The sequence below is a fragment of the Melanotaenia boesemani genome, chromosome 16 (genome assembly GCF_017639745.1).
Source record: "Melanotaenia boesemani isolate fMelBoe1 chromosome 16, fMelBoe1.pri, whole genome shotgun sequence".
NCBI classification, from domain to species: Eukaryota; Metazoa; Chordata; class Actinopteri; order Atheriniformes; family Melanotaeniidae; genus Melanotaenia; species Melanotaenia boesemani.
The window spans coordinates 29,765,019-29,790,987 of NC_055697.1; the positions used below are offsets into that span (position 1 = coordinate 29,765,019).

At 38.9% G+C, this 25,969-nt stretch overlaps 2 protein-coding genes across 7 annotated transcripts in view; one reads left to right on the forward strand and one right to left on the reverse strand.

The window, feature by feature from the left end:
* The window catches only part of ccdc172 (coiled-coil domain containing 172), a 29,508-nt gene extending 17,243 nt beyond the window's left edge, over positions 1-12,265 (reverse strand). Inside the window, exons 1-6 of one of the 2 annotated variants that reach the window (XM_042010711.1) lie at positions 11,814-12,265; positions 11,560-11,645; positions 9,882-9,998; positions 7,945-8,110; positions 6,205-6,306; positions 4,283-4,385 (exon numbers count right to left, since the gene is read on the reverse strand). In XM_042010711.1, coding sequence (XP_041866645.1) covers positions 4,283-4,385; positions 6,205-6,306; positions 7,945-8,110; positions 9,882-9,998; positions 11,560-11,645; positions 11,814-11,892 — 653 coding nt within the window. In that variant the 5' untranslated portion in view covers positions 11,893-12,265. The remainder of the gene's footprint in view (positions 1-4,282; positions 4,386-6,204; positions 6,307-7,944; positions 8,111-9,881; positions 9,999-11,559; positions 11,646-11,813) is intronic. The other variant, XM_042010710.1, reaches the window with a different exon arrangement.
* Positions 12,266-12,292: 27 nt separating this feature from the next.
* Positions 12,293-25,969, forward strand: part of gfra1a (gdnf family receptor alpha 1a) — a 134,725-nt gene continuing 121,048 nt past the window's right edge. For 2 of the 5 annotated variants that reach the window (XM_042010704.1, XM_042010706.1), the window contains exons 1-3: positions 12,293-12,456; positions 16,915-17,217; positions 17,833-17,913. In XM_042010704.1, coding sequence (XP_041866638.1) covers positions 12,333-12,456; positions 16,915-17,217; positions 17,833-17,913 — 508 coding nt within the window. In that variant the 5' untranslated portion in view covers positions 12,293-12,332. Of the gene's footprint in view, positions 12,457-15,433; positions 15,481-16,104; positions 16,588-16,914; positions 17,218-17,832; positions 17,914-25,969 lie in introns of those variants that run through there. The other 3 variants (XM_042010705.1, XM_042010708.1, XM_042010707.1) reach the window with 2 other exon arrangements.

A 25,969-nucleotide genomic window follows, 5' to 3' on the forward strand; every position in this document is an offset into this window, starting at 1 on the left:
GTATTCTGGTTGAGTCCTGTCCTTCGATAAAGCCAAAGTTAAATGAACAATAACAGCCTTACTTTTTTTCCTTAAAATAGGGACAATTTGTGGACATTAATCACAATGTCTCTAATGTTCAAAGACTCAGGGACACTTATGCTGGACTCCAGGTTGGGAACCACTGAGTTAAATGAAGACAAAATTGAAATAATAGTTTTTAGAGCCAAGGATGAAAGATTCAAGTCAGCTAAGTTCAAAACTAACAACCAAGCCAGCGATCTGGGAGTAGTTCTGGGCTCAGACCTGAAATGTAGCAGTGACATTAAGACAGTTGTGAAGTCAGCTTATTATCATGTAAAGAACATAGCAAAAGTTAAAGGATGGAAGTCTCAGCAGGATTTAGTTGTAGATTAGACTACTGTAATGGTGTCCTCACAGGTCTTCTTAAAAAGTCCATCAGACAGCTGCAGGTTGCCCAGAACGCTCTCACCAAGACTAAGAACGTGGATCATTCAACTCCAGTCCTCAGATCTTTACACTGGCTTCCTGCTGTTAGTTTACAAAGCACTGAATGATTTACATTCAGGATCTTCTGCTGCGTTATAAACCAAGCAAACCCCTCAGGTCATCAGAGCCACATCTACTTTCTGTTCCCAGAGTCAGAACTGAAAGGCAGCGTTCAGTTTTTATGCTCCTCGCCTGTGGAGCAAACGCCAAGAAAACTGCAGATCTGATGAAACTCTCATCAGTTAAAAACTTTTCTATTTGCCTCCTTTTATCAAAGCAACTGTTAAATCACCAGTCCATCGCAGGGCCACTGGAACTTTGATTTCTTGCATTTTATCTTATTTTATCTTAACTGTTTTTGTCTTTTTTTAATTTCTTTTCTTTTTTAAAAAGTGTGTTTTTACTGTACTTTGTAATGCTTTTCTGCACCCTGCTGTAATGTTTTTAATGTTTTATGCAAAGCACTTTAATCCGTCTTGTATATGAAATGTGCTATACAAATAAACTTGTCTTGCACACGGCTCAAATGAGGTTAAAAACAATCTCCTCTTGTGGGAACAGAAAATGTTTCACACTATGCTTTCATAAACATACTGTAAATCAAATTGGGTTACTGATTTCAGTTTGTCTCTTGATGAACCACAAAGATCTGTGGCTAAAGTTTTCTGGATCCACACTGAGTGCCACATGAAGTGAATAAAAGCTGCTGTTATTGGAAGTTAATGAAACAATAAAACAGCCAAACTTAAATTGCATTTTTCACAGTTTGGAAACCTACAGCAGTGTTTTAACTCATATATCTCTGTGGAACTAATAAATCAGATTTTTTTTTACTTCAAGGTGAGCACACTCTTTTTCAAACAGCATTATAATGTTTCCAGCAGCGAAACACATACTGGCATTTTTTATATTGGATGTCTCTGCAAGTTTTATAAGATCTCTGCAAAGCAGATTTCTAAATGAGCCCTCAAATATACTTTAACAGTAATATTTCAGTGAACAAAATCCTACATCACGCATAAAAAAAACGTATAAAGCTGTCAAATCATCCATCCCCTCTTCACATACTCCGACTGAAGACCTCCTCTGTGTGACAACCAGTAATCTACACCAGCAGCCATCCCGTTCTGCACACTGAACACTTTTTAAATGACTGTAGCCCTCATTCAAATTGACATGCATTCAATTTCCAACAATCAATAAGCACAGAGTTAAATATGCGTTTTAAAGAGACTCTGCAGCGGTTGAGGACAAGATTGATGGTCTCACTTCAGAATGGATGATCATAAGAATGACTGCTAGGGCGGCTCTCCCTTCCAAAGCCGCATCCTCAGCACTTCCCGAGGCTAATAAGCCCAGAGGTAACGAAGGACCAAATATGTTTAATGAGGCTGATGGATGAACGGGACATGTTACCCACAGGCCTGATTTACAGAGATGCTGAGAGAGGCAGGCTGGACCGAGTCAGTAAAGAAAGGAAAGTGAAGGATTACAGTGTTAATCTAAGTCATTATTATGTTAAAAATAAGTCTAAACTACAAATATAAAATAGAATTACAATTAAAAATTACAAATAGAAATAAACTAGAAGTAACATTTTAAATATTATTTTTAATGCTGTATATACAGAAAAAAAATCTGAGTTGTGTGGGGAGTTAGTCATCCCCTCAGCAGTAATAACAAGTGATGCCTTTTTTCTGGAAAATTATTATCTCCAGCTTTCATTTAACCATGAAATGTTCTTTTATAGAAACAGAGAGGACCACTGTTCAGCTCGCAGTCATCTTTTATTAGAAGTGATTATTCTCTGTAAACCCTATTCGACCAGAGTAAGAAATTTCTTGGAAACAGGTGATGTGTAGGACTCTACCACTAATAATAACATTTTTGCAGTTATTACTGTAAGTGCCCGGTTTGGCTTCCATTTTGAGCATAATGGGCTCGACACACGGGGGGGGGGGGGGCAAAACTCATCGCGCCCAGTTTAAACCCAACACACGGGACGCGACAGCGGCAGTGTCGCGCATCGCGCTCTGAGATCGCTTTTCTCCAAGAAGTTTGATTGGTTATGATCAGCCTTGCTGACTCCTCTACAAATGCTGTGTTTGCGGTTGGGGCCATAAAGTTTAATTCAGATAACTTTATTCCACAAGTTTAGTGTTTTGCTTGGCGTATTGTATTGTAAGCTGCCTGTTTTGTGGCATTGGTGTATTAATGGAATTCTTCTGCCAATTTGACCACACAGCCCATTTTGATTCAAGTTTCTCCTTTTTATCCATCTTCAAACAACCACACCACATTTTTTAAAGCCTGTCTGCCAGCTGTAGTTATATGTGGGGTTGTCTTTGCATCCCAGATTTTCCTGGCTGTTGTGGCTGACTAACCGTGGCTTGCTTACCTTCACTGTCCTCTTTTTAATGAGAGATTGAACACTGTTGACTGGCATTATTAATTCCTTTGATTTTTTTTTATTCTTCTGCTGTTTATTAAAGCTCTAGTACCAGGTTAGACCCCTTTTTCCTTCAGAACTGTCTCTTGGTGTGATAGATTCAACAAGCTGAGGTTTTGCTCCATATTGACGTGACAACATCACACAAATGCTGCACATTCGTGATGAGAATCTCCATTTCACCACATCCCAAAGGTTCTCTAATTCAGTGGTTCTCAACCTATTTTCCTTGAGGATTTCCTTCATGCAATTACTAAAAATCTGTGGACCCTGTGCTAAAACCATGCTTGTCTTCTTGACCATGTCTACACTTCACTTCACTACTGAATCCCATGGCAAAGTGACCCCAAACTTTTGAACGGTAGTGTATGAGACTAAATGCACTGAGCTGCTGCCCTGTGATTGGCTGATTAGACATTTGTGATAGACATTGTGTAGATGAATATTTTGATAAGTTTATGGAGAACTGCCATGTTGATTTTTATTTTGTTTTAAGTACACCAAAAACTTTTTTAATTTGTTTGTTAGTTGCTGGCTAAGCATTCAGTGTAAAAGCTTAGCTTTACACACCTCATTCACTCCCCTTACAAACCTCTCTGTATCAATCACATTAGCCTCAGATTCCCCTTTCCTACTTGTTGATTGAATGAAATACACTGCAGATGCAGATCAAAGCCATAATTAAGCCAAACGGCCCTAATGCTCTGTTATTTACACTTCTAGTTTGGACTCCAGCCATGAGGATAAAGATGTGGGAGTTGCAAACAGAAGCCAAACTGACGGGTCTATTCAGCACTTCTCAAAAGGTGATTCAAATATACTCCTCATAAATAACACCTTTATGTAACTGACACAGAAACAGCTGGGTTTTATTGTGGCATTTATACAGTCTCTTTGTTTAAATGCCTTTAACACAATCAGAGTGACTGCAGCCATCATTGCTCCTACAGAGATGAATTTTTATCATTTACACTAAAGAAAATGGTAGAATCCTGGAGAGAAGACAGCGGCTGTGCTTTTATAGGACAAGCGTTCTGACAGTCGGCAAAGCAAACTAAATCTTTAACTAATTAAACATCAAAGCTGCTCAGCAAGGATTATTTAAAATGACACAAAAAGCCTTGGTGAGATAACACCCTTAAAGAACTGCTGAATCTCCTGCTGCTAGGTTTTCTTTTGTTTTTTATCTTTTATTTGTTGTGTTCCCTTGCAGCTTTGACAACATTTGCAAGTCTATAAAGAAAAATACTTTGACATGATGTAATTAAAAGTAAATTGAGTACTGCTTACAGCATCTCTGTGCTAAGAAACAAAAATCTGTCTGTGTTAGTTTCAGATACTCACCTCACACAGGTGCTGTCAGTGAGATGCTTCTGACTGACAAACTTGCTCTCCAACCTCAGAGTTTCTGTCATCGCTTGAGCCTCCTTCAACTGCTGATCCATGTCTGCAGTCAAGAGGAAAAAAATCTCATTTGAAATAACTCTGTTCCAGCACGACGGACAGTAGTTTGTGTGTGTTGTTCTTGAGTCATCTGAGACTATAATTCGAGGCTTGTGTTGCACATCAACACCAGCAAAACCTTAGGATGTCCTCAATGTTAGACACGTCATGTTTCCCCTCATGGGAAAACACTTTAGGTGCTTTCACACAGACATGGTTCTGGTTCTGGCACCAGCTATGTTCTAGAGTCTCAGAGCCTCAGTGCTGTATGCAGAACCAGCCCAAGTTCACACCAGTTTAGCCAGAGACGAATTGGAAGGACACAGAAGTAAAACATAAACAGCTTTGAGATTTGGTCCAAAAGGTTGACGGTTAAGTCATCAGGTTCCATTTTAACCTGCATCTGTAGAAGACCAGGTGGGGAGGAGGTACTTGGAAAGATGAATACGTAACATTATGTCCAGTTTGGTAAGGTGGCCGTTTTTTGTCTGTTTTTCTAACTTTATTAAAACACAGGGTGTAGCACTGCACTTGTTTGAACACTAGCTGTGTTTGAATGGAAACAATCTCATCTATCCAAATAGCATTAATATTATCAGAGATTCCAGTTGACATGTTTACATGGACACTAAATAAAGTGATCCGATCTGTTGTGTCTTTTCATATCCTGAAAAGATTTTATGTGGTTTAGTTTATTCTTAACCTTTTTACTGTTGAGATGCTCAATAATCCTCAACTCTTTCAGCAACAAAAAAGTTGTATCCACCACCGTCCAGTTCTGTTTTTCAAGTCTTCTCTGAACCTCAATATGTTGCCAAGCATGTGGGTCAAGCAAGCGCAGAAACAACATACACCACAGAATCCATCACAATGAGTAATTACAAATGACTATTCTTTCTTCTTTTCTATTCTTCCATCTTTTCTTTTCGACCCTCTCGATTGGATTGAAAATTCTTTCAGCATTGTGCTGGTGCCCAGCTGATGTAAAAGCCCTATTTGTAGAGATGCAAAATATTATCAGTACAATAGCGGTATTGGCTGATATCAACTTCAAAATTAAATATTGGATATTGGCCATTCAACCAATATAATTAAGCGATAAAATAACAGGTGCTGGGAGAACATAACCCAAGTCTGTTATAACCCTTTGGCATTCCAGTAGGTCACAGGTGGGATGCTGTGGGTGTTCCTGCAAGATTAAAGGAATGCCAGGGGGTTCAGTAGGACAGGATGCACAAATGGCATGATTTAATTTGTCATGCTGTACATAATGTAAGTTGAAATATGCTGTATTTTGTAAAAGGAGTGACTATTACATCATTTTCAGCTTTGCGTATCAGATATTGGTTATAAATCTAATATCGTGCATCCGAACCTATTTGTGACTGACATCATGAAGCTGGGTTCAGACAGGAATACACACAGTTTTTAAACACCACTATGCAGTGTACTAGTCTCTGAAAACCCTTAAAGGTCATAGAAATCCCTGAAGCACCACATCAACACCAGTTTAGTTCACTGTGCTTAAATCTCTATTTGTAGGCAGAATATAAAGTTCTTTTTTATGTTTAATATTATGGTTATTGAGCGTCAACAATACAACTTGTCCACAGACTGAGGTAAGGAAAGAGAGTCAACATATAGGCTCAAGATATGGTTGCACAATCAAACCTATTAAAAGAGGAAAACTGCTATTAGTCCACCGAAGCTGTGGGGAAGTATTTAAAACTATAAAAGGAGGGTTAAAAATCAAATTTGTGGTGTAAAAAGGTTCAGTTTTAAATAATAAATTAACTGACATCAGTGCAAGATGTGGCGTTCACCTTTCTGTATATTATCCAGACCCTGAAGTTCAAGCAGGAGGACCCTTTTTTCTTCCTCCACAGAGCTCATGTGTGCATTCCTGCGACTCAGCAGCTCCATCTCTGAATGTAGAGGGAAAAAATAATTCTGAGAAATAATCACAAAAAAAGTTCTGAACTTTGTGATAAATTTACTTATAAACTGCTCAAGAACAGACTTGAAGAAATCATGGGGATGGATGTTTACATTTCAGCCTGGAGGTTGTGGAAAACCTCGGCTGTGATAAGCTGCTGGACACTTCAAGCTGATTCGCCCTCAAAGAAATATTCCAGGAAACGTATAACTTGAATTGATGTGACGTCTCATCCACTTTAAAAGTTCTGTGTAGCGTAAAGTGGTGTTCAACTTAGCTTATTACAGACAAGAGAGTGTCAAACGTGTTCTCAATCACTGTCGTTTGAGTTGATTTTGATTGTTCAAATTGTTCAAGTTGTAAAACTATTTAAGGTTACTTTAGGGTTTCTTGTTAAGACAGAAAAAAGTGAGACTGAGTCAAGGATTTTACCAAACGATGACAGAAGAAAGTGGGTAGTGAAGCTTTCCTTGGGACTGAAACCATGCCAGAGTTTATTTACTTCAGTTGGTTAAGGTTCCTTTCCTGTTACTTGTGCTATGTTGTGAGGAAATGTAAAGCTCATAGTAGCTGCTTTCATGTTTAACTTGTCGACTTGCTAAGCAAGAAACTGACAACATACAAGTTGAGCTACTTTAACTGGAGATAATGTTTTTGCTTCATTTACCAGGATGTCCTGGTGAAGCAGTTTTTGTGATGAAGCCTGAGCTCCTACGAAGAAGAAGAGTGAAGCAGTCGACTGCAGCAAACACAAGCGCTACATAACTTGACCCTCAAGTTCTGTGTATCTGACTTATTCTGATGGTACAGTGACATTTATTAGGTACATTCCTGCAGCTGTCATTGCCCAGCTGCATTCTGAGGTGAGAGACCGCACTTCTGCATCCTTTTAGCATTTTGCTTTACGGTGCTGATTTTACCTGCTTGGCTGCGTAGAAACCCAACTAAATAACACGATTACTTGAGACATTGGGAAGCTAAACTGACAGTTTTTTCTCCATTTCATATAAATGATGATCTATTCCATTATATAGCTCAACTTTTCAAGATATCTTGTGCACTAACTCCCATCTTATGTACCCTGTACATACGACATTTGCCGTTTTGGTTTGTTCAACCATCAATTTGTTGGGGACAAAATAGGCATGCAAAGATACAAGAACTAAATAGAAGTAAAACATCATGTTTGGTACAGTTAAAGGACACAAAGTGGCACCAGATTGGCCAATGATGCAGTGTCGGGTTCCCCATTCAGTCAACGCTACGCTTTGAGAGTCAGTAAAGCTCCTAACAGGCCTGAACAGACACGTGCAACCTTAATGTGGCTGTGCAGTTTTTTATTTACCGTTTTTATGAAAAGGAGAAATACAACTGATTATTTTTGGAAAGGGGAAACTTAAGTCACCTTCTTAAAAACACACTGAATGACTCTTCACTTATTTAGAAACGTGCTGTAAACGTCAGGGATCAGGAATATAACTGAAATTCATCTATTAACAACTACATACTTTACTTACTTAGTACATAACGCAGCAAGAAATAAGTCATCAACCACAGATGAGCAGTCAGGCCCACATACGTGTTATACAACCTCGACTGACTAACAAGACAAAATGTGTTTTACGACCTTTGTGTAATGATTCCACCTCCCTATCCAGGGCCAGAAGCTCAGCGTGTGTTTGGCTTTCCAACAGTGCCGCTCCGTTCCCTTGAAGACTGAAGTCACAGTTGAACCTGGAGATCTCTTGAAGGAAGTTTTCCTCTTCTTCCTTAGACTCCCTTCTTATCTTGACCTGGAATGAAAAGTCATGTAAAAAGCTCTATAAAATAATCCTGCTACAGCTGCTTGTAATGCCACACGCGTCTCTGACTGCATCTACTGGTCATGTTAACAGTAAAATATGAACGATTTAACTGTCTTTTTATTTTAGCATGCTCCTTTTTTATCTTTTCTTTTCTGGTTCTAAATGGGCTGTGTTCATAATTTTTTGAAGAAAAAAGCTAACTTTTAATAACTTCAGCAGCTCTTAAAGAAATTTTAAAACTATCCACACCTGAGTGGTCAAAAAAGACAATCAATAAACTGACTAGAACTGAATAATGCCTGAAGATGCTAATGTAGAGTAAAAAAATGGTTTCTTTAAAGTTGTGATGAACAATTGTCAGGAGCACAGCTGACCGAACAACTGCATTACAAAAGTAAAAACATATTTATTTAGGGATTTAATGAACTGGTAGTTGCAGCCATTGCTCTAGTTTCACGTACGTGTCTAAACGGGCTGCTTATACAGCTTTAAAAAGCTCTGACATACATTTAACAGCTGACTGATCACACAGCTTATTCACAATCATGGCTACAGTATTGATAATATCTGTAGTTATAAAAGCTATCTTAAAATTAAATTAAATAAAAACGAAAATTCAATTAAATGAAAAATACTTCGTTTATACCTTGTGGGGAAATAACAATTTTGTAGTACTTCTTTTTAAGAAATAACTCATTAATTGTCAACCATATTGTCTCAGAGGCAAATGGCTAATCTTTCTGTCTTGCAGTGTATTTGAAGAAGCCTCTGTCGGAACACACTTTGTGGTTTCCTCACTGTGTTGTGTAGAGGATGTGAAGAATTCTTGAGCAGCAGCTTGTGCAGCAATCTCAAAAAGAGTCTAATATATGAAAAGAAACTAGTCAAGCAACACAGCCTCCTGACTAGGGTGAACAAATTTCCTTAAAACTTAGCTTGAGAGTGGGATGTCTAAAAAGAAAATCAACTGGATTTAATTCATTAAAATATTTTGAGCCAAAACTGCTGCCACCTACTGGGGTATTCAAGAATGATTTCTGAGTTCATCTTGCATATCAAACGTAGAATTTCTAAAACACCTACAAACTTAGGTGCAGATTTTCTCCACTGTTGCTTTCACACACACTGGCAGGTGCGCTGCATGAGATGCACTCTCTCTATTGAAAATGCATCTCAGTGGCACCAACAGGAGGCAGGACACATTTATGTCAAACACTCCTGATCAAATAATTGCTTTTTTGCATTAATGGTACATTCATTCATTCATTTTCTATACATCTAAGTTCAGTTTAGGGTTGCAGGGAAGCTGGAGCCTATCCCAGCAACTAGCAGGTGAGAGCCAGGGTACATCCTGGACAGGTCACCAGTCCATCGCAGGGACAAGCAACCACTCATGCCTAGGAAAAATTTACAGTGACCAATTAACCTAACATCATGTCTTTGGAAAGTGGGAGGAAGCTGGAGTACCCACACATACGTTTTAATAATAGACATACACAGGGAGAACATGCTAACTCCACATAGAACCCCACTCGAACCCCTCCCCATTTGAAGCTTGAACCAGCAACCTTCTTGTTGTGAGGCCGCGGTGCTAACCACCACACCACCATGCAGCCTGTTCATGGACTACCTGTTGTATTCACTCACAAGCCATTGTGATTGTCAGTGTGTGTATGAAAACAGTACTAGTGTATGTTCAAGGTGTGCATAATTGATATAACCAGTAAGACTTAAGAAATACAGTCAGGCTTTATCTCACTTCACGTTGCCTGAGTTGGTTCCTCTGACAGATCAGCTCCTCAATTTGCTTCAACATCTGGTCTTCGCTTTTCTTCATTAGATCACTCTGCAGCCTCAGTGAGGACAACTGCTGAGCCTGGAGGACAAACCGATGATTGGGAAGTCAGGACACCTCATATCAGAAACGCATGTTCAGAGACTTTATTAAAGTCTAACATGTGACAAGAGAATCAAATATTGTACAGTGCTGACATGCCAGAGATAAATACACAGAAATAGCAAACATATCTATGCATAGCCTTTGGGTTCCTTTTAAATCTTTCCATATAAATGACTTTCAAAATGACCTTATTTAGTTCTCACCTCCTCTTTAGCCTGTGTAATTATACAGCAGTGCATTTCTCGAAAAAGAAAGGTGGCAAATTACAAAGAAAGAAAACGCCCTGCCTCAAACATGACCTACAGATCAGTTTTCAGTCTTTTATTTCAGCTCTTTAGGGAAAAAGTGAGTTTTTTGTTTCCCAAATGGTAGTGGAGAAGCATAATGCAGTTTCAGAGGGTGCAATCACCATCTAAATTCTCTAAACACTGTAATTACATTAAAACAGTCCTCATAAACTGCAATGCTTCTCTCCACAAGAGTTGTTAACACACTGCAATAAACACAATGAAAGATGTAAACAATTTCAATATTCCATCTCCAGTAGCCAAAAAAAACACCTCTTTTAGGTGTTATTATACAGGTAATACACAGACAGTGTTTCTATACAACATCCTGTTTTAATTAGACTCAGTAATTTGCTCTTTTTATTCGATGTCCACTTTAAAAAAAAATCACAGGGATGAAAGTTCGCAGTATTTCTGAGAGGTCAAAGAGCCTGCCTCTAACAGCATATCTCACATAGGCTGAGAGGGTTCACTAATGTTATCCGGTGGAAATTAGCCATTGATTTTACAGTGACAGTCAAATCAATCACTGATGAAATGAATGTTGGAGATTGGGTGTCTTAAATCATAAAGCAAATCAGCTCATCAATATGTCAATAGATGCCTCTTTATCGCCTGCAAAATGCTACTAATATTTTATGCTGCCTCAGGATAAAATAATCACCCCTTTATTTTACATTTGTTGTTTTTCGCTCTATATTTCAGGATGCAGTGTTTCTGATCAGTGAAATTATGCATTTCCCTACTGACAGTGCAAAGTAAAAAAAAAAAAAAAAAATTATATATATATATATATATACACACACATACATATATATGTATAAACCCATACATCATACAATATCTTACTAAATCTAATGCAAAATCCCATAAATAAAACCTCAAAATAAAATCTAATTAAATGCTGTTGTGGAAATAGAGCTGTGCTGATAAAAAAATGTCCAAATCTAAAATCATCTAAATCATCACACAATAGTTGCTCCCACATGCACTGAAATGTAATAAATGTACTAAAAGGTCTCTTGAACCCTCTGAAGTCATAGCAGATTGTAAATATTTGGTCAAAACATTCAAATTCATCTCAGTATTTCTTTAATTAGTTTAAATTTCAGAGCCTATTCTAATGAGGAAAGTTAACCAAAATAATTTCAAATATCAAAGGTAATATAGTGTTACGCTGGTTTTTAATTCACTCATAAGCAGCAAGCAAAAAGTAAATAAATACATAAAAAATTAAATAACAGTCTCACCTTTTTATCAAGTTCCTCTTTGGTCTTTTCATACTTTTCAGTAGCATCCTTAATCTTCTCATTGCATTTGATTATGGCTACTTTTACTGAAATGAAGGTAACTTATTAATAACCTGTGAAACACTAAAGAAAAGCTGGTCAGACTTATTGTGTAGATATCACTTGACTTCGACAGATTAGCTTATGTTTACATAAAGAGCTAATCAACATCATTCAGTAATGAGCTAGTTTGTGCAAACAGTAGAAAATCATACCTTCTTTAAATTTCTTTGTCTGTTCAGTTAATTGCTGTTCAGTTAATAGGATTTGTTGAAAGAGGGAGTCTAAACTCATTTTTACTAAATACCTAGATTTTAAAGTGATTTACTAAAGATCAAGTAAACAAGTAGCTAGCAATCAACGTTAGCTATTAACTGCCAAAGACGCCCCGCCTCCTTCAACGATAGTTTGCCGTTAAGAAGAAGAAAAAAATAAAAATAAAATAAAATAAATAATATGTTAATTATATGTTTCCTTCGTTTTACAGGTAATACTGATAGAAGTTTGATAGATTAAGCTAATTTGCCGTAAAAAAAAAAAAAAAAAAAAAAAGTCACGTATCTGTTAATGTCCCGGATGTCAGTCAATGGTAGAAAATCCCGGCATCACTAAAGAAGAGCAATGTTTCACGTTAGTAAGCGTCATGGAAGGATTGGGAAGAGGGGAAAAACTCACCCTGTATGGCATACACCCTGACAGTTATGATTAAGCTATGTAAGAATTACTAAACTTAAATGTTTAGAATCACAACCCTGGTGGTGGTCACATTAGATACACGAACTTTGGTGGAGGTCGGAGGTCATCGCCGCCGCCATGTTGGTCAGAGAAAAACCAAGCGCATGTTTATAAGGAGGACAGGTTAGAAGTCACTATTAAAACGTATTTTTGTTTTCTTGAGTCGATTTTCAAGCTATTTAGTAAGTTAAAAATGCAAAACATAACACTTAGTTCAGTAAGTATGACTTTATGATATTTGATATTGACTAATTCAACCATTTTTAAAATAATTGTAAGTTTATAAGAAGTTTCAAAGTAAGACGTTTCAAAGTGTTTATTGACTTTTTTATTCTGAGTGATGGACATTTGTTTCTTAATATTGAAAATAAATGTTGATATATGTACATTATGTTTAAAATTTAGTACCCATTAATTTTGTGGTTTATTAAAACCACATAAGAGAAGATTTCAGTTAACTTAGTGTGAATGGCATGATAGGGCCTTTCACCCGATGAGAGGTGGAATCAGACCTTAAAACTGGGGGGCTTGCATGGAATAATAGTTATTAAATATGTATGTACATTTAAATATTGAAACTTTTAAAGCACTGTCAGTAAGCTCACTTTGTTGTCTTATAAGAATATTAGTTATTAAATACATAAACACATTTAGAATATAAGAACACAACACTGAAGTCTGGTATTTTCTGCGTGAATGAATCAGATACATTCAGAAATCCTGAACAAGGAGGCAGCCACAGCTCAGAAGACCAGAGGCGACTACATGACGATGTCAAGAGCCAGCCTTTGTTTATATATATATATATATATATATATATATAGCTTTAAGACAACCAAATTTTCCTGTGATAATTAAATAATCATAAACAATCGATCTCTGAGTATGCATGAAGAGGGATAAGCTCATTACTCAAGGAACAAACCAGTGTTGTGTTTTCACATAACAGACAACCTAGAAAAGAACCAGTTTTAAATTGGATCTTTGGGCTATTTGCCAGCAACCTGCCACAGAAACACACATTTTATTCCCATTCTTTTAGTTTCATTTCTAAAATAATACCAAGGATTACACATATTTTACAGACAGAAAAAAAATTGCAGCAAAAAGGTTATTCACAAAGCGTTATTAGCTGTGCATGATGTGCAGTGTGTCCTTGAAACATTTGAGGAAACTGGACAAATTAAGGACAAAAGAAAACGTAACTACAGCAAATGAACAAGATATGAAAGAGATAAGTCCAACAAAGACCTGACATAGGAGCTGAGAAATGTATCTGGACCTTCAGCTGATGCATCTTCTGTTGGCTGAAGCCTCATCAAAAACAGTCTCCATGGAAACGTGGCTGTCAAGAAACATTGAGAAAAGGCTGAGGTATGTCACATCTAAAGTCAAGTCAACTTTACAAGCATGTTTCAAACCAAAGTGAGCAAAGTGCTGTACAACTAAGAGTGATAAGATGGAAATAAAAATCTGGGTCCCTAAATAATAAAACAGATATAAAAGAAATTAAAGACTAGAAAGCCACAAACATGAAACAAATAATCAGCAAAGAATGGTCAGTCTGGTTTAAAAGCAACAGAGTAAAAATAAGTCTTTAAATGAGATTTTAAAATGTCTGCAGTTGGTGAGATCTTAATGGGGAGGCTGTTCCACAATTTGGGGGTGACAACGGAAAAAGCTCTGTCCCCTCCTAATTTCAGCCTGGACCTCGGGACAACAAGAAGTGACTGGTCAGCAATCTAGAGGGAGTGTGTGGTGTTTAAAGATCAGTGAGATAAGAACATGACAACATGACACAAGAACTGGACTGAAAATCAGTGGCAACAGGTCTGAAGGAGGGATGGATCCTACCCAGAACCCGGACTTCAACATTACTGAATCTGTGGGATCATTTGGACAGAGATTAGAACAAAAGGCAGAAAACATCCACAGAAGAGCTTTGGAAAGTCCTGTAGAATTCCTGAAGACTATCTAATGACAAGAAAAATGTCTAAGAGGGTTCAGACTGTGTTTAAGAATAAAGTCACACCAAATATTGATTTTTAGTTGTAAAAACTTGAAATTCTACAAGGTGAATGACTAAAATTGGTAGGAAACTGACTGGTTTTTGATTGAGAGATGCATTTCTAATCTGTATAAAACTAAAGATGATAAAGCATTTACCCAACGTTAATGCTTCAGATCTGTTGGTCACAGATTTTTGTGTTAAACTAACATTCATCACTCCTCCATTTAACTTGTGTTGAGCTTTATCAAGTGCTGTAATGGCACAGTCAGCTTTCTCACTGAGTCCCACCGCAGACATTTGTCACACATTTCCTGACTTTGGCCATTTTTATTTATTTTTTTTCTTCCCACCACTGGGACAGCGTGAGCCTCTGATCCTGTGCCATGAAGCACATTACAGTGTGAAATGTTCATTTGTAAAATTAATATCACATATTGATTGAGGGCCTTTCATAAATCACCAGACTAAGCCTTCTGCTGACTGGCAAGGTTCCCTTTGGAGACTTTAAAACAGCACAGTCATCAAATTGAAAGCAGACAATTATCCCACATCGTAGCCTGTGCCTGTCATTTCTCTCCATTTTCTTTTTTTGAGGCACATTCTCATCAAAAATAGCAGTGGACACTATTCTGTGGCATACCTATTCAACAAAACTGAAAGCCGTTTTAAAAAGGGATTGAACCACATCTGTATCTAATTACAGGTTCCTTTTCAATAAGGGGATTATTCCCTGATGTTCCAGCAAGCTTCTCCATCCCATCTCTGCTCCTCTTTGTACGTGTGAGAGTTGATTTACTGTGCCAGCAACGGGCTTTCATGATTGATTCAGCTCCGTCTTTAATGTGGACAGGCTCTCTGACATGGTCTGGTCCCATGAATTTAACCAAGTGGATTAGCTTGTGAATGGACTATATTGGGAATCAATGGGCTAAAGCCAGAATTGCATGATGCATCTTACCGGTTGTCTTGATGCATCATCCCATGTTGCATAGAGAAAGTAAAGTGTAAGTGTTATATGGTTTCATGTCCTGACAGTGATGATTGTTTAACTCTATCACCAACAGATGGCGTCAGTCTCACAGCGTCCGCTCCCCTCAGTTTTGACTATGATCCGGTTTTCTCAGCCAAGTTTCAAAGTATTAAACACACATTTAACATAGTATTTTACAGCTTTAGTGTACTATTACGTCATACCATGCAGTCTGCTCGCTCGTTTGTGCCATTTACAAACGGCATTAAAGAGAGAAAACTGGGAGGAGCTACACATGCTTAAAAATATCACAAAACACGCTCCGTGCAGCTGAAACGTGTCCATCCACCTTTTACCCCCCAACTGACAGTTCTGTTTAGAGAGTTGTTCGCTTCTAACATATTCCCCTGGTCCCTGGTTGGCTGCAGCACATGCTGCTATATTAATCATGCCGTAAAAAGGCATCGGGGTTGTGCACTTTGCCCCTACAGCCCACACACATAAAAAGTTGCAGGGTTTCATGTCAGCATTTTGGGATCGCTTCATTTTATCCACCACACACAGCTCATTTGCATTTTAACTACCTAAACCAAACATTCTCCATTCATATCTATTCATTTGTTTAAATGAATAGATAAAATGTTCATTTTCTGCGTTGCGATTGAAACTCTCTGTAACAGTTTGTAAACAGAAGAGGTAGATTTCTGATTTATGATAAGATTGCTGTACTTCAGTGCGCGCGGGGGGTGGGTGGGGGTTAGCTGGCGCTCTCCTGCTGAATGCGCCAGACAGGAGTGGGACTCCAGTTGGCTGTGTGCGCACAGACGCACAGACGCAGCAAGCATCCCACTGGCTGGACTTGGAGGGGACAGTCGCCCGTCTGCTCCCTTCCACCGCTGTGTTTTCTGTTTTGTTGTCCTGGAGGTGAGAGGCACCATCCGGAAGAAGAGCTTCGTTCTGCGTAAAGACTCGTACAAGTCAGAGAAACTGTGCAGAGTCGGGACCAGACACTTTTTTTTATTGTTATCTTGGATTGAGGATGTTATTTTTCGCATGAGTCGAGCTGGATTTGCTCTACAGCGGAGCGCAAGCTGCGTCTTTTCAATGGATTTCCATACAGTGGAAGTACCCTGGGAATTAAACCATTAAGTCACTTTAAGTTAAAGTCCTCTCCGACAGGGGTTTGGGATTTCTTTCTTTGTCTATTTTTGTTCCACACGCAGAGGAAAAACGATGATCCTCGCGGTGCTGTATGTTATTCTGCCTCTTTTAGGTGAGTTTAACTCCAAGACGGGTCTAATTGTTTGATGTAAAATTACTCCTTACATTTATTATTGTGTTGTTATCGGTGCTTCTGCTTATTTGAAGTCTGTGGAAGTCCACCGGGCACTTCATCAAACAAACAATAAATTCGAAAGCAAATGTTTACTCAACTTACCACTGGATAATCTATAAAAGCTCATCTCTATAATATTTTAATCCCTAGAAGCAGCTTTTAAATGCTTAAGCTTTGAATGTTTACATCGTGTACTGTAAGTGATGAAAACATTATTTTTCTCAGTTTTTTCCCCCATAACTTTACTGTAAATTCTGCTTCCAGATGTGTTGTCTTACGCGGAGGAAAACCTGCGCGCCGGGGCCAACCGGCTGGACTGCGTAAGGGCAAGCGAGCAGTGTCTGAAGGAGCACGTGTGCAGCTCCAAGTACCGCACGATGAGGCAGTGCGTGGCCGGCGGCAAAAGCAACTTCAGCACGGTGCCAGATATGGAAGCCAAGGACGAGTGCAGGAGCGCGGTGGAGGCGCTCAAACAGAGCCCACTGTACAACTGTAGGTGTAAGCGGGGCATGAAGAAGGAGAAGAACTGCCTGCGCATTTACTGGGGGATCTATCAGTCATTACAAGGTTGGCACACACTCCTTTTTTTTATTGTTTTACATTTTATTGTGCTTAGAACTAGAGTAATCTGATGTGTGCCAGAATAAAAACATCTCACCTAAATCTAGAGACCTTCTCATTTAAATGATGGTTAACCCCTCCCCCCTTCTTTCCATTTCCATGACCCTCCATTAAACCACAAACACAAAAACTCAGAAAGTAGCACACAGCCACACATTGCAGCCCATTGAAGTCTGACCCCCAACTCGGCTTGCAACAATATCATGGAGAGGTACTTCTTGACCTCCTGAATCACTTCCCTTGAAGCTAATGGAGCGTAAAGCCCCTCAGCACTGGCTGTGCCATCTTAAAGTGTTGATCATAGCAAAGGGGGGGCTTTTAGCTCTTAAACTGCATCCATTTCATTGCCAGTGAGTCCACTTCCAGTTGTGCAACACAGCTGACCAGCCTGCCTAATCAAGCGTGTGGCTGCAAGCCAGCATGGATATCGACTGACCCAAATAACCCATGGCACATGCAGGCCAATGTGAGGGGTGAAAGATGATAAACAAATAGGAGGAGGGGATTAAAAACAAACCCATCGAGCGATCTAAATATCTAACAAAGCTGTGTTTGTCACAGGTAATGATTTCTTGGAGGATTCTCCGTATGAACCAGTGAACAGCCGTCTCTCTGATATTTTCCGCCTGGCTCCCATCATAGGTAAGAATGAGGAAACCTTCCTCTGTGTTTTACTGTCCACCTGTCTCAGATGACACAAACCTTATCTGTGTTTTCCTCCCTCGCCTCCTCTTCATCCTGTCTCTCTTCCTCTACGTTCTCACCCTGCATGCAGGCTGGAAGTGACCTTGCATGGGGAGCTATAGTTCTGAGTCTCATCGAGCAGTGGATAAAAGCTGCAGATGCTGAGGTCTGGGGGCTGCTGCCTTGTTATCTTGCTCTGGTTTTGTGGGTAGCTTCCTGTTGTGGTTGTTTGACTCCACTTGTTGCAGAGTGTGAGTAATTCTGCAAGTAACTCAAGGGAGCATGACAAGCACTTTTGTACTCAGAGCCGAGTGTGTGAGAAATGCTGAATCAAGCCTCTAGATGGCGATGTTATTCCCTTCTTCACTGCTGCTCACACACACTGCGATCCCTAATGTGAGACTGTTGTGTATTAGAAAGCATGATGTGTGCTGTATGTGGTGCAGTCATGTAGCTACTCACATTTTTATTACCACACAGTAGGTTATAAAGACTGTGTTAAATAAAAGCTTCAGAGAGGCTAATATTTAGTCCCCTTCTGTTGAGGAGGAACTTTTCTTTCTGTTTCATGTGTCTCTTTAATGTCTCAATAGGGTGATTTGTCATAAACTAGAAGGAAGGGTGAAATCTTAATAAAAAATTTAGTTAAACTTTTATTTGATTCTAAAAAAAAATCCTGACTGAGAAGGCAGTTTCTGTAGAGGTTAACTTTCAAAGAATGGCCACATGTCTATGGCTTTTGAAGGACAAGACAGTCAGAGACCATCAGAGCTAAAACATGTGTGGCACAATGTAATTAAATTAATCTTTATTTATATAGTGCCCATTCACGACAAAGTCATTTCAAGGCTACTTCCAGACATAATCAGTTCAAGCCAGGTCATCATGACCCTATTAAAACATGTCCACATTATATCTAATTTATAATAAATGTGTTCATACAAGTCAGTTCATAAAAAATAATAGCTTATCTAAGGAAAAAAGATCGTAGTTTACCCCACGAGCAGGTGCTATCTCTCTTCAACAGAAGCTGTGGGAACAAATGGATTTATGAGGTCGTTCTTGGAAAGACGACAGGCTCTTCATGTTTGATGTCCAAATTCTTCTTTACATTACTTTAAGAGATTGTATATTTAGCTATTCTTACACTGGAAACAGAAGACTGGTAAAAAAATTATTCTTAATTATTATGTGACCCTTCCAGATATATGATAGGACCCCTGGTAAGGTCATGACCGAGTTGGACATGAACCTAAATGACAAACTCCTCTTTATCGCTCATCAGTTGACAGCTTTGCACGTATCTTTTGCTCTATTTATTGATCAAACAGGGGTATTTTGTTAAAGCTCAATTATGAAGAGCAGAATTGCGAGTGAACAGGACAAAACAATAGGACAAACAGAGAGGAGGGCCTGAACAAGAAGAAGTGCAGTTTCTGATCATTAAAAGAAAATAATTGAGCAGGAGCAAGGGGATGGAGAGCAGGGGGGTGGAGGCTGGAGGGGTGGGGGTTTATCAGTGAATAGCAGGGGGACTCTGAGAGAAGAGGGGGCAGGGTCATGGAAAGCATAGGATCACTCTGCCTCTTCTACTGTTTCTGTGGAAATTAAAGGGCAAGGTGACAGGAGAATAATCGAGGCAGAAATGATTAGAGCTTTGAGCGTGTTTTTATTGCTCAGACAGTCTTACGTTTCATCTAAATGATGCCTGAACTGAACAGATGACTTAGTGATGCGCTTAGTAGTCCCTGCCTTAGACTCTCTCTGTATGTGTTTCATGTTGACCTCAGTAAGGCCGTACAATTCAGCAATACCATGCTGTAGGAACAAAAGGCAGCTGCAAGGATCCAGTAATTCCACGATCGACCCCCCATCACCGACTGACGCCACTAATCTCCAGTGACACCCAGACACATCACGCACAGATGCACTGATGCTCAGACACTCTGCAGCACCCCGAAAACACCTGCTCCCAATGACACGCCCATAGTTTGATCTAATCAGACACATACGTGTTCCTGGCCATAAAAATAAACTGCATTCACAGTTCAGTGGGACTTAGTATCTAAAAAATGCCATTTTAACACAGAATTATTCTTTTTCACTGATTATCAGTCATCACAGTTCTGTAGAAGTGCTCATAAACATAGCTAACACCACAAGTTTAAATTAAATGTAAACTTCTTCTATCAAGAATATGTATTCTGACATTTCAGCTGGTTGTTATGCATGGATGCACACAGCACACAGCAGCTCCAGCGGGTTTATTTAGCTAATTATTTTCAGATCTTTACCTGGGGCAGAGTGCTTTTACCTCTGGGAAGTCCGCTGAGCCACAGTCATTTGTGAGCAACTCACTTCTCTGCACTGAAAAAGAGCAATTACTGTTTGTAGCAGAGTTGCAGCCCGCGATGTTGACTTCTCAGCGGTGTTTTTAGAAGCATGAAAAACTGTCAACCTTTTAGCAAGCTAGAATCATGTTAGCCTACCTCTGGGAACGATGTCAGCACTGCAGCACCTCTGAAGGTTTGACATAATCGTCAGCGGGCTTCAAAAGCAATATGGATCAAATGCCTTCTTGCTTATTTCTGCAGTCTATCACACAAAGCCTGTCCTGGCCTCTGTTTTTTTTGTTTTTGCATGGAAGTAGCAAAGAATGGTGTAGGACCAGTACTAGGTGGCATACAACTAAACATAATGTGGCCTTGAACAACCTCAGTCTGAATTCGCATGTATATTTTACAATACTTTGTTTATACTGATGTACAATTTCTTTAAACTTAGAAGTATGTTGGTTTTTTAAGTCAGTAACCAAAAAGGTAGTCATCACATGGAGAATCAATCATTTTCTGTTGCACCGCGTGAGCATGAGTTCATGTAAGCTTAGAGGACTGAGAGAGCTGAGTTTAGATGAAATAGCTGCATTTCTTTCATCAGTTGGCCATGTTTATGAGTCAGTGATCCATGCAGACGGGAGCAACACAGAGACAGGGAGCATTATTCTCAGATTCAACTGGACTTGAATTACTTCCACACCATTTGGCTGTGTGTGCTGGAAAATCAAAGTGGCCTAGGAAATACAGTAGATACCAAGCCAGGGTTTTGTATTATTTTATTCCTGAACAATAGCTGCTCCAGGTTCCATGTTGTTATTTCTCATCATTTCTGCTCTTCCTGTACTGACTGTACTTTAGTTCACTCATCTTTTCTTTCTTCTTTTGATGCTCTCTTTAATAGTAAATACTGTACATGCTGAATTCTGTGCATCATCGGGCAGTTACGTTTGAATTTCTACCAAGTGCTCAAGCAGAAGTGAGGCGTGTCATTTTTAATCTGTTTTTAAAAATATTTGGGCGCAAAGAAAAATGATCTCTAAATCGTTGATAAAGTATTTTCATTGAGAAATAGAAACAGAAGCAAAATATCAAATGTTAAATGTTAAATTTTACATTTTTTAAAGTACCGGTTTTGTTTGGAATTTGACAAGAACATTCTTTTAAATCCATGATGAGAATCTCCCGTTCCACCACATCCCAAAGCTGCTCTACTGGACTGAGATCTGGTGGCTGTGGAGTCCAGTGAACTCATCGTCATGTTCTAGAAAGCAGGTGGAGGTGATCGGCGCTTTGTGACATGGTGCATTATCCTGCTGGAAGTAGCATCAGAAGATGCTCCACTGTGGTCATAAAGGGATGGACATGGTCAGCAACAATACTCAGGTAGGCCGTGGTGGTTAAACCAGGCCACGTTGGTACTAAGGGGCCCAAAGTGGGATCTATGATTTCATGTTGTTTTCACCAAATTCTGAGCCTAGCATCTGAATGTGGAGCGGAAATGGAGACTCATCAGACCAGCAATGTTTCTCCATCTTCTATTGTCCAGTGTTGGTGAGTGTGTGTGAATTGTAGCCTCAGTTTCCTGTTCTTAGCTAACAGGAGGCACCCGGTGTGTCTTCTGCTGCTGTAGACCATCTGCTTCAAGGTTGGATGTGTTGTGTGTTCAGAGATGCTTTTCTGCAGACCTTGGTTTAAACCAGTGCTTATTTGACTTCCTGTTGTCTTTCTATCATCTCCAACCAGTCTGCCCATTCTCCTCCAATCTCTGACAGCCAGGCATTCTGGTTCAGACAACTGCTGCTAGCTGGTTATTTTCTCCTCTTCAGACCATTCTCTGGAAACTCCAGACATGGTTGAAAAACCCCAATAGATCTGAAATACTCAGACCAACAACCATGTCATGTTCAAAGTCACTTAAATTCACTTTCTTCCTCGTTCTGACACTCAGTTTGAACTTCAACAAGTCGCCTTCACCATGTCTACATGACTAAATGTATTGAGGTGCTGCCCTGTGATTGGCTGATTTGCCATTTTAGATAATAAGTTGAACAGCTGTACCTAATAAAGTGACTGGTACATATTTGTACGGTTCAGGATTAATTATGTGCAAATTACCCAGGTTTTGCACTAATGCATCCTCCTATCATCACAGAAGCTTTCTGCCAAACATTAACTTTCCTCTGGGATAAATAAAATATTTGTCTTTCCATTTAATTTCTTTTAGTTTAATTTCAAACTGTTTTGATAACAAGCCAGTTGGTGCCTCTCTGCTTTAGTCTTTAGAACACAGCATCTGTGATTTCCAGCAAGAATTACAAATTTGATTAACCAATACCCTTCCTGCATGTTTATAAATGTGTTTTCTTAACGTGGTTGTGTTTCAACGTGCATTTGTTGGTGCGGTGATGAACTATATTCTCTAACTTACTTTCTCATTACCCTGCTGTTTCCTCTCTGTTCTTTCTATATTCATTTCAATGCTGATGTTCGTCTTGTTGCCCCGGCCCCTTGTCATTTAAAGTTTTACTGATTTCAGATCAAAACACATGATTCCAATTTAATTAGATTTTATGCAGCATCCTAACTTTTCAGGGGCATTATTTATCAAGCTGACAAGTGGCTGTCTGAAACATCTGTAACATCTGGAGGGTCGGTGTGTGTTTCTTTACTTTCAGTTGATTCAGCGCAGCCTGTCAGTTGGACAAAGATCACTGGTTGTTTAGAGGAGAGAGTGAACTCTGTAGTACACATATGCTTAAAAGTCAGATGAACTCCTGATTGTTATCATTTACATTGTCAACAGTTTCTTTGGATAGGTAGTATATAACCCTGTGGGTTAAATTGTGATGAATAGCTTACCTGTTAGATGATTTACAGAAGTTTTCCAGGCATTTACATCGTAAACGCTGCAGGGAAAACTCTTTGAAACAACGTAACTCTCTTCCAGGTATTTATTTAAGCACAGTAACAGAGTGCTGTCTCAGCCACAGTCTGACAGCTTCAGTATTCGGTTATGTGCAGCGATTTGTTTCAGCTGTGGTTCTTTTAAAGTGCTTTATAAATAAAGTTGGTGGTGTTAAAATGCTTGGTTACTGTTGATCTGTGTTATTTATACAAAGTAATGTCCAGTAAGTAATATATTCTGGTTTACTGGGTTGGGCTTTGTAATGCTAAATATACTGATATGTTCATTTTACATAATTTTAGCTTAATCTGACGACTGTGGCTTTCCTGAAAAACAATGCCTGTGTGTTGACAGTGTTTAAAAGGGTTGAGATCATGCATTGTTTCTAATTAACTGTCACTGTTAGTTTTTGCTGTCAGTTCTGTGTATAAGAGTAGAAATAGGATTGTAAATAACCTTTTTTGCCTTCTGGAAGAGATGATTTGACAGCCTTGCATATCGCCAAAAGATTAAAGACTGTTTTATTAGTGTGTGAGATAGCTGTCGCTTTACTGGAGTAGGATGAGAGGGGAAGGGAACGTCGCACGGAGCTAAAAGTCACACAGACACTTATCGACAGCTCGGCCAACAGCCAACTTGAAGTGACTTTAAGTAAATGCAGCTGCTGTGGTTAAATGATGGGGTGGCAGCAGGTGGAAAATGGATCAGAACGTCAGATTCCAAGAGGTGCAACCTATGAATAAAGATGAGTTTATATAACACTTTTAATCTGACCTTTTGCAGGTGTTAGACAGTTTTGAAGTTATAACATTTAAGTTGGAAGCACTTATCATACTTCAGTACTTTATAAAGAGTATTAAGCAGGGGAAATTTTCTCATTTTATTAACCCTTTCTCCTCCATATTTTCCTGTCTTTAAGCCAAGGGCATCAGACAGTGTTCCGCTAAATTTAACTAAACTTTTTAATCTGTTCATTTCCAATCTATGCATACATGGACTCTTGCGTGTAATGAAATACTCCCCTTTATGCACTGAGGTTTATTTGGCTTAAACTCTCCGCTTCAGCTGTGCCACTCCCCCCCCCCACACACACACACACACACACACAAAACTTGGCTTGTACAGCAGCTCTCTGTAAAGCACCCACACACCACTCATAAGCCCCAATACACCCAAGCCTCATGCTGTATCTGTTCCATGTGTCAACACTTCAAACTCCTACTGCTGGAGTCAACCTTGATGCAGAGTTGCTGAGACGTCTGCATGTGTGTGTGTGTGTGTGTGTGTTGGGAGCATGAAAACATCTGTAAATGCGTGGCCCAGCTGTCATGCTAAGGCAGCGTTTCAAATCCCCGTGTGCTGACGCGTGGGGCTAAGAGGCTGTCAGCGCTACTCAACCACTGGCTGCAGAGGAAGTCGCTCTTATTATGGGCTGCCTATGGTTAGAGATAAGATGGTGTAGCAGCATCTCTTTTGTTGCTTGTGTTTGTGTGCTCGCCTGTTTCATAGCGACTGAGACAGAGTCAGGGAATGAAGAGATGGTACGGGGATAGAAACATCATTTCTGGTTATCCTGTCTGTTCTCTTAACTCTGGTTTTTATTTGCTGGTTGACTGGGCGCTTTTTTAAATCCACTTCGCACTTATTCAGTAAATATTTTGTCTCTCAGAGTTTGGACAGACATAGAAGCTTTTCAAGGAAATAATCCCTTCTTTTTCCTAGTAATTGTGATTTTATTGATTTGACCAATCTTTTACCAGTATGATCAAAGCCTTCAGACACCCTGGAAAACACACTGATTCCATTAACTTAGCATGTTTTAGTCTCAACACTTCATTTAGAAGTCCTAAGTATAGGTCCATACCTATTTATCTGGCCTCAGGTTGAAGTTAAAACTGCAGAATCAGTCTTGTTCATAACTGTTGTGGTGGGTTGTAAACAGAACTGTAGCAGTGATCATCTAGATAATCAATTATTCCATCTATTAACCCTCTGATGCAGGAATTGTTAGGAAAAAAAAAACAATACCACATTTTAAGTTTTTTTACATGCATTATTTGACTTCTCCTGACATGTACAGTTATTTTATTTTTAATCTTATTTTACATTTTATTTATTTCCATTGCTGTGTTGGAGATATTTATAAATGAATTTCATATTTGTATAATTTCTCTACTCAATGAAAATAGCTGAATCATTTTCTTTTCCTCTTTATAACTGAGGCAAACTTAGTAATTACAATGGATGTAAATATATAAATTATATATTTATTCTCCAGTGAGAGACAGCATATTGGATGACTCACTAATGTCCAATGAAGTGGTTAATTTGACAATATATCTTCCTCATCCATGCAATTATTATAAAGCGATTTTTTAAAATTAAGTAATCAGATTAAAAAAAGATCTTTTCAACAGAGAAAATTTGGGTTTTGTAACGTGGACCACTCATTGGTTTCTTTTTCAGAAAAATCCCCAAACATGTAATAGATTTTATGCAATCTGTTGGTTTCCTTAGCTTTAGGCTTTTATTTTTTATGAATCGGCTTTTATGAACAGTGATTGCATCACAGTGAAGTGGCTTCCTTGTCTGTAAAGCACCCCGAGATTACTTTGTTGTGTTTGGCACCAACAAATAAAGCTGAATTGGGCTGAATCAAATTAATTACTGAACTGCGCATAAAATGAACAAACTAGTGTTCACGTAAAAAAAGAAATCAAACATCTAGAAACACATACAGAAAGTTGGCTCTGTCTGTATGTTGATTTGGGTT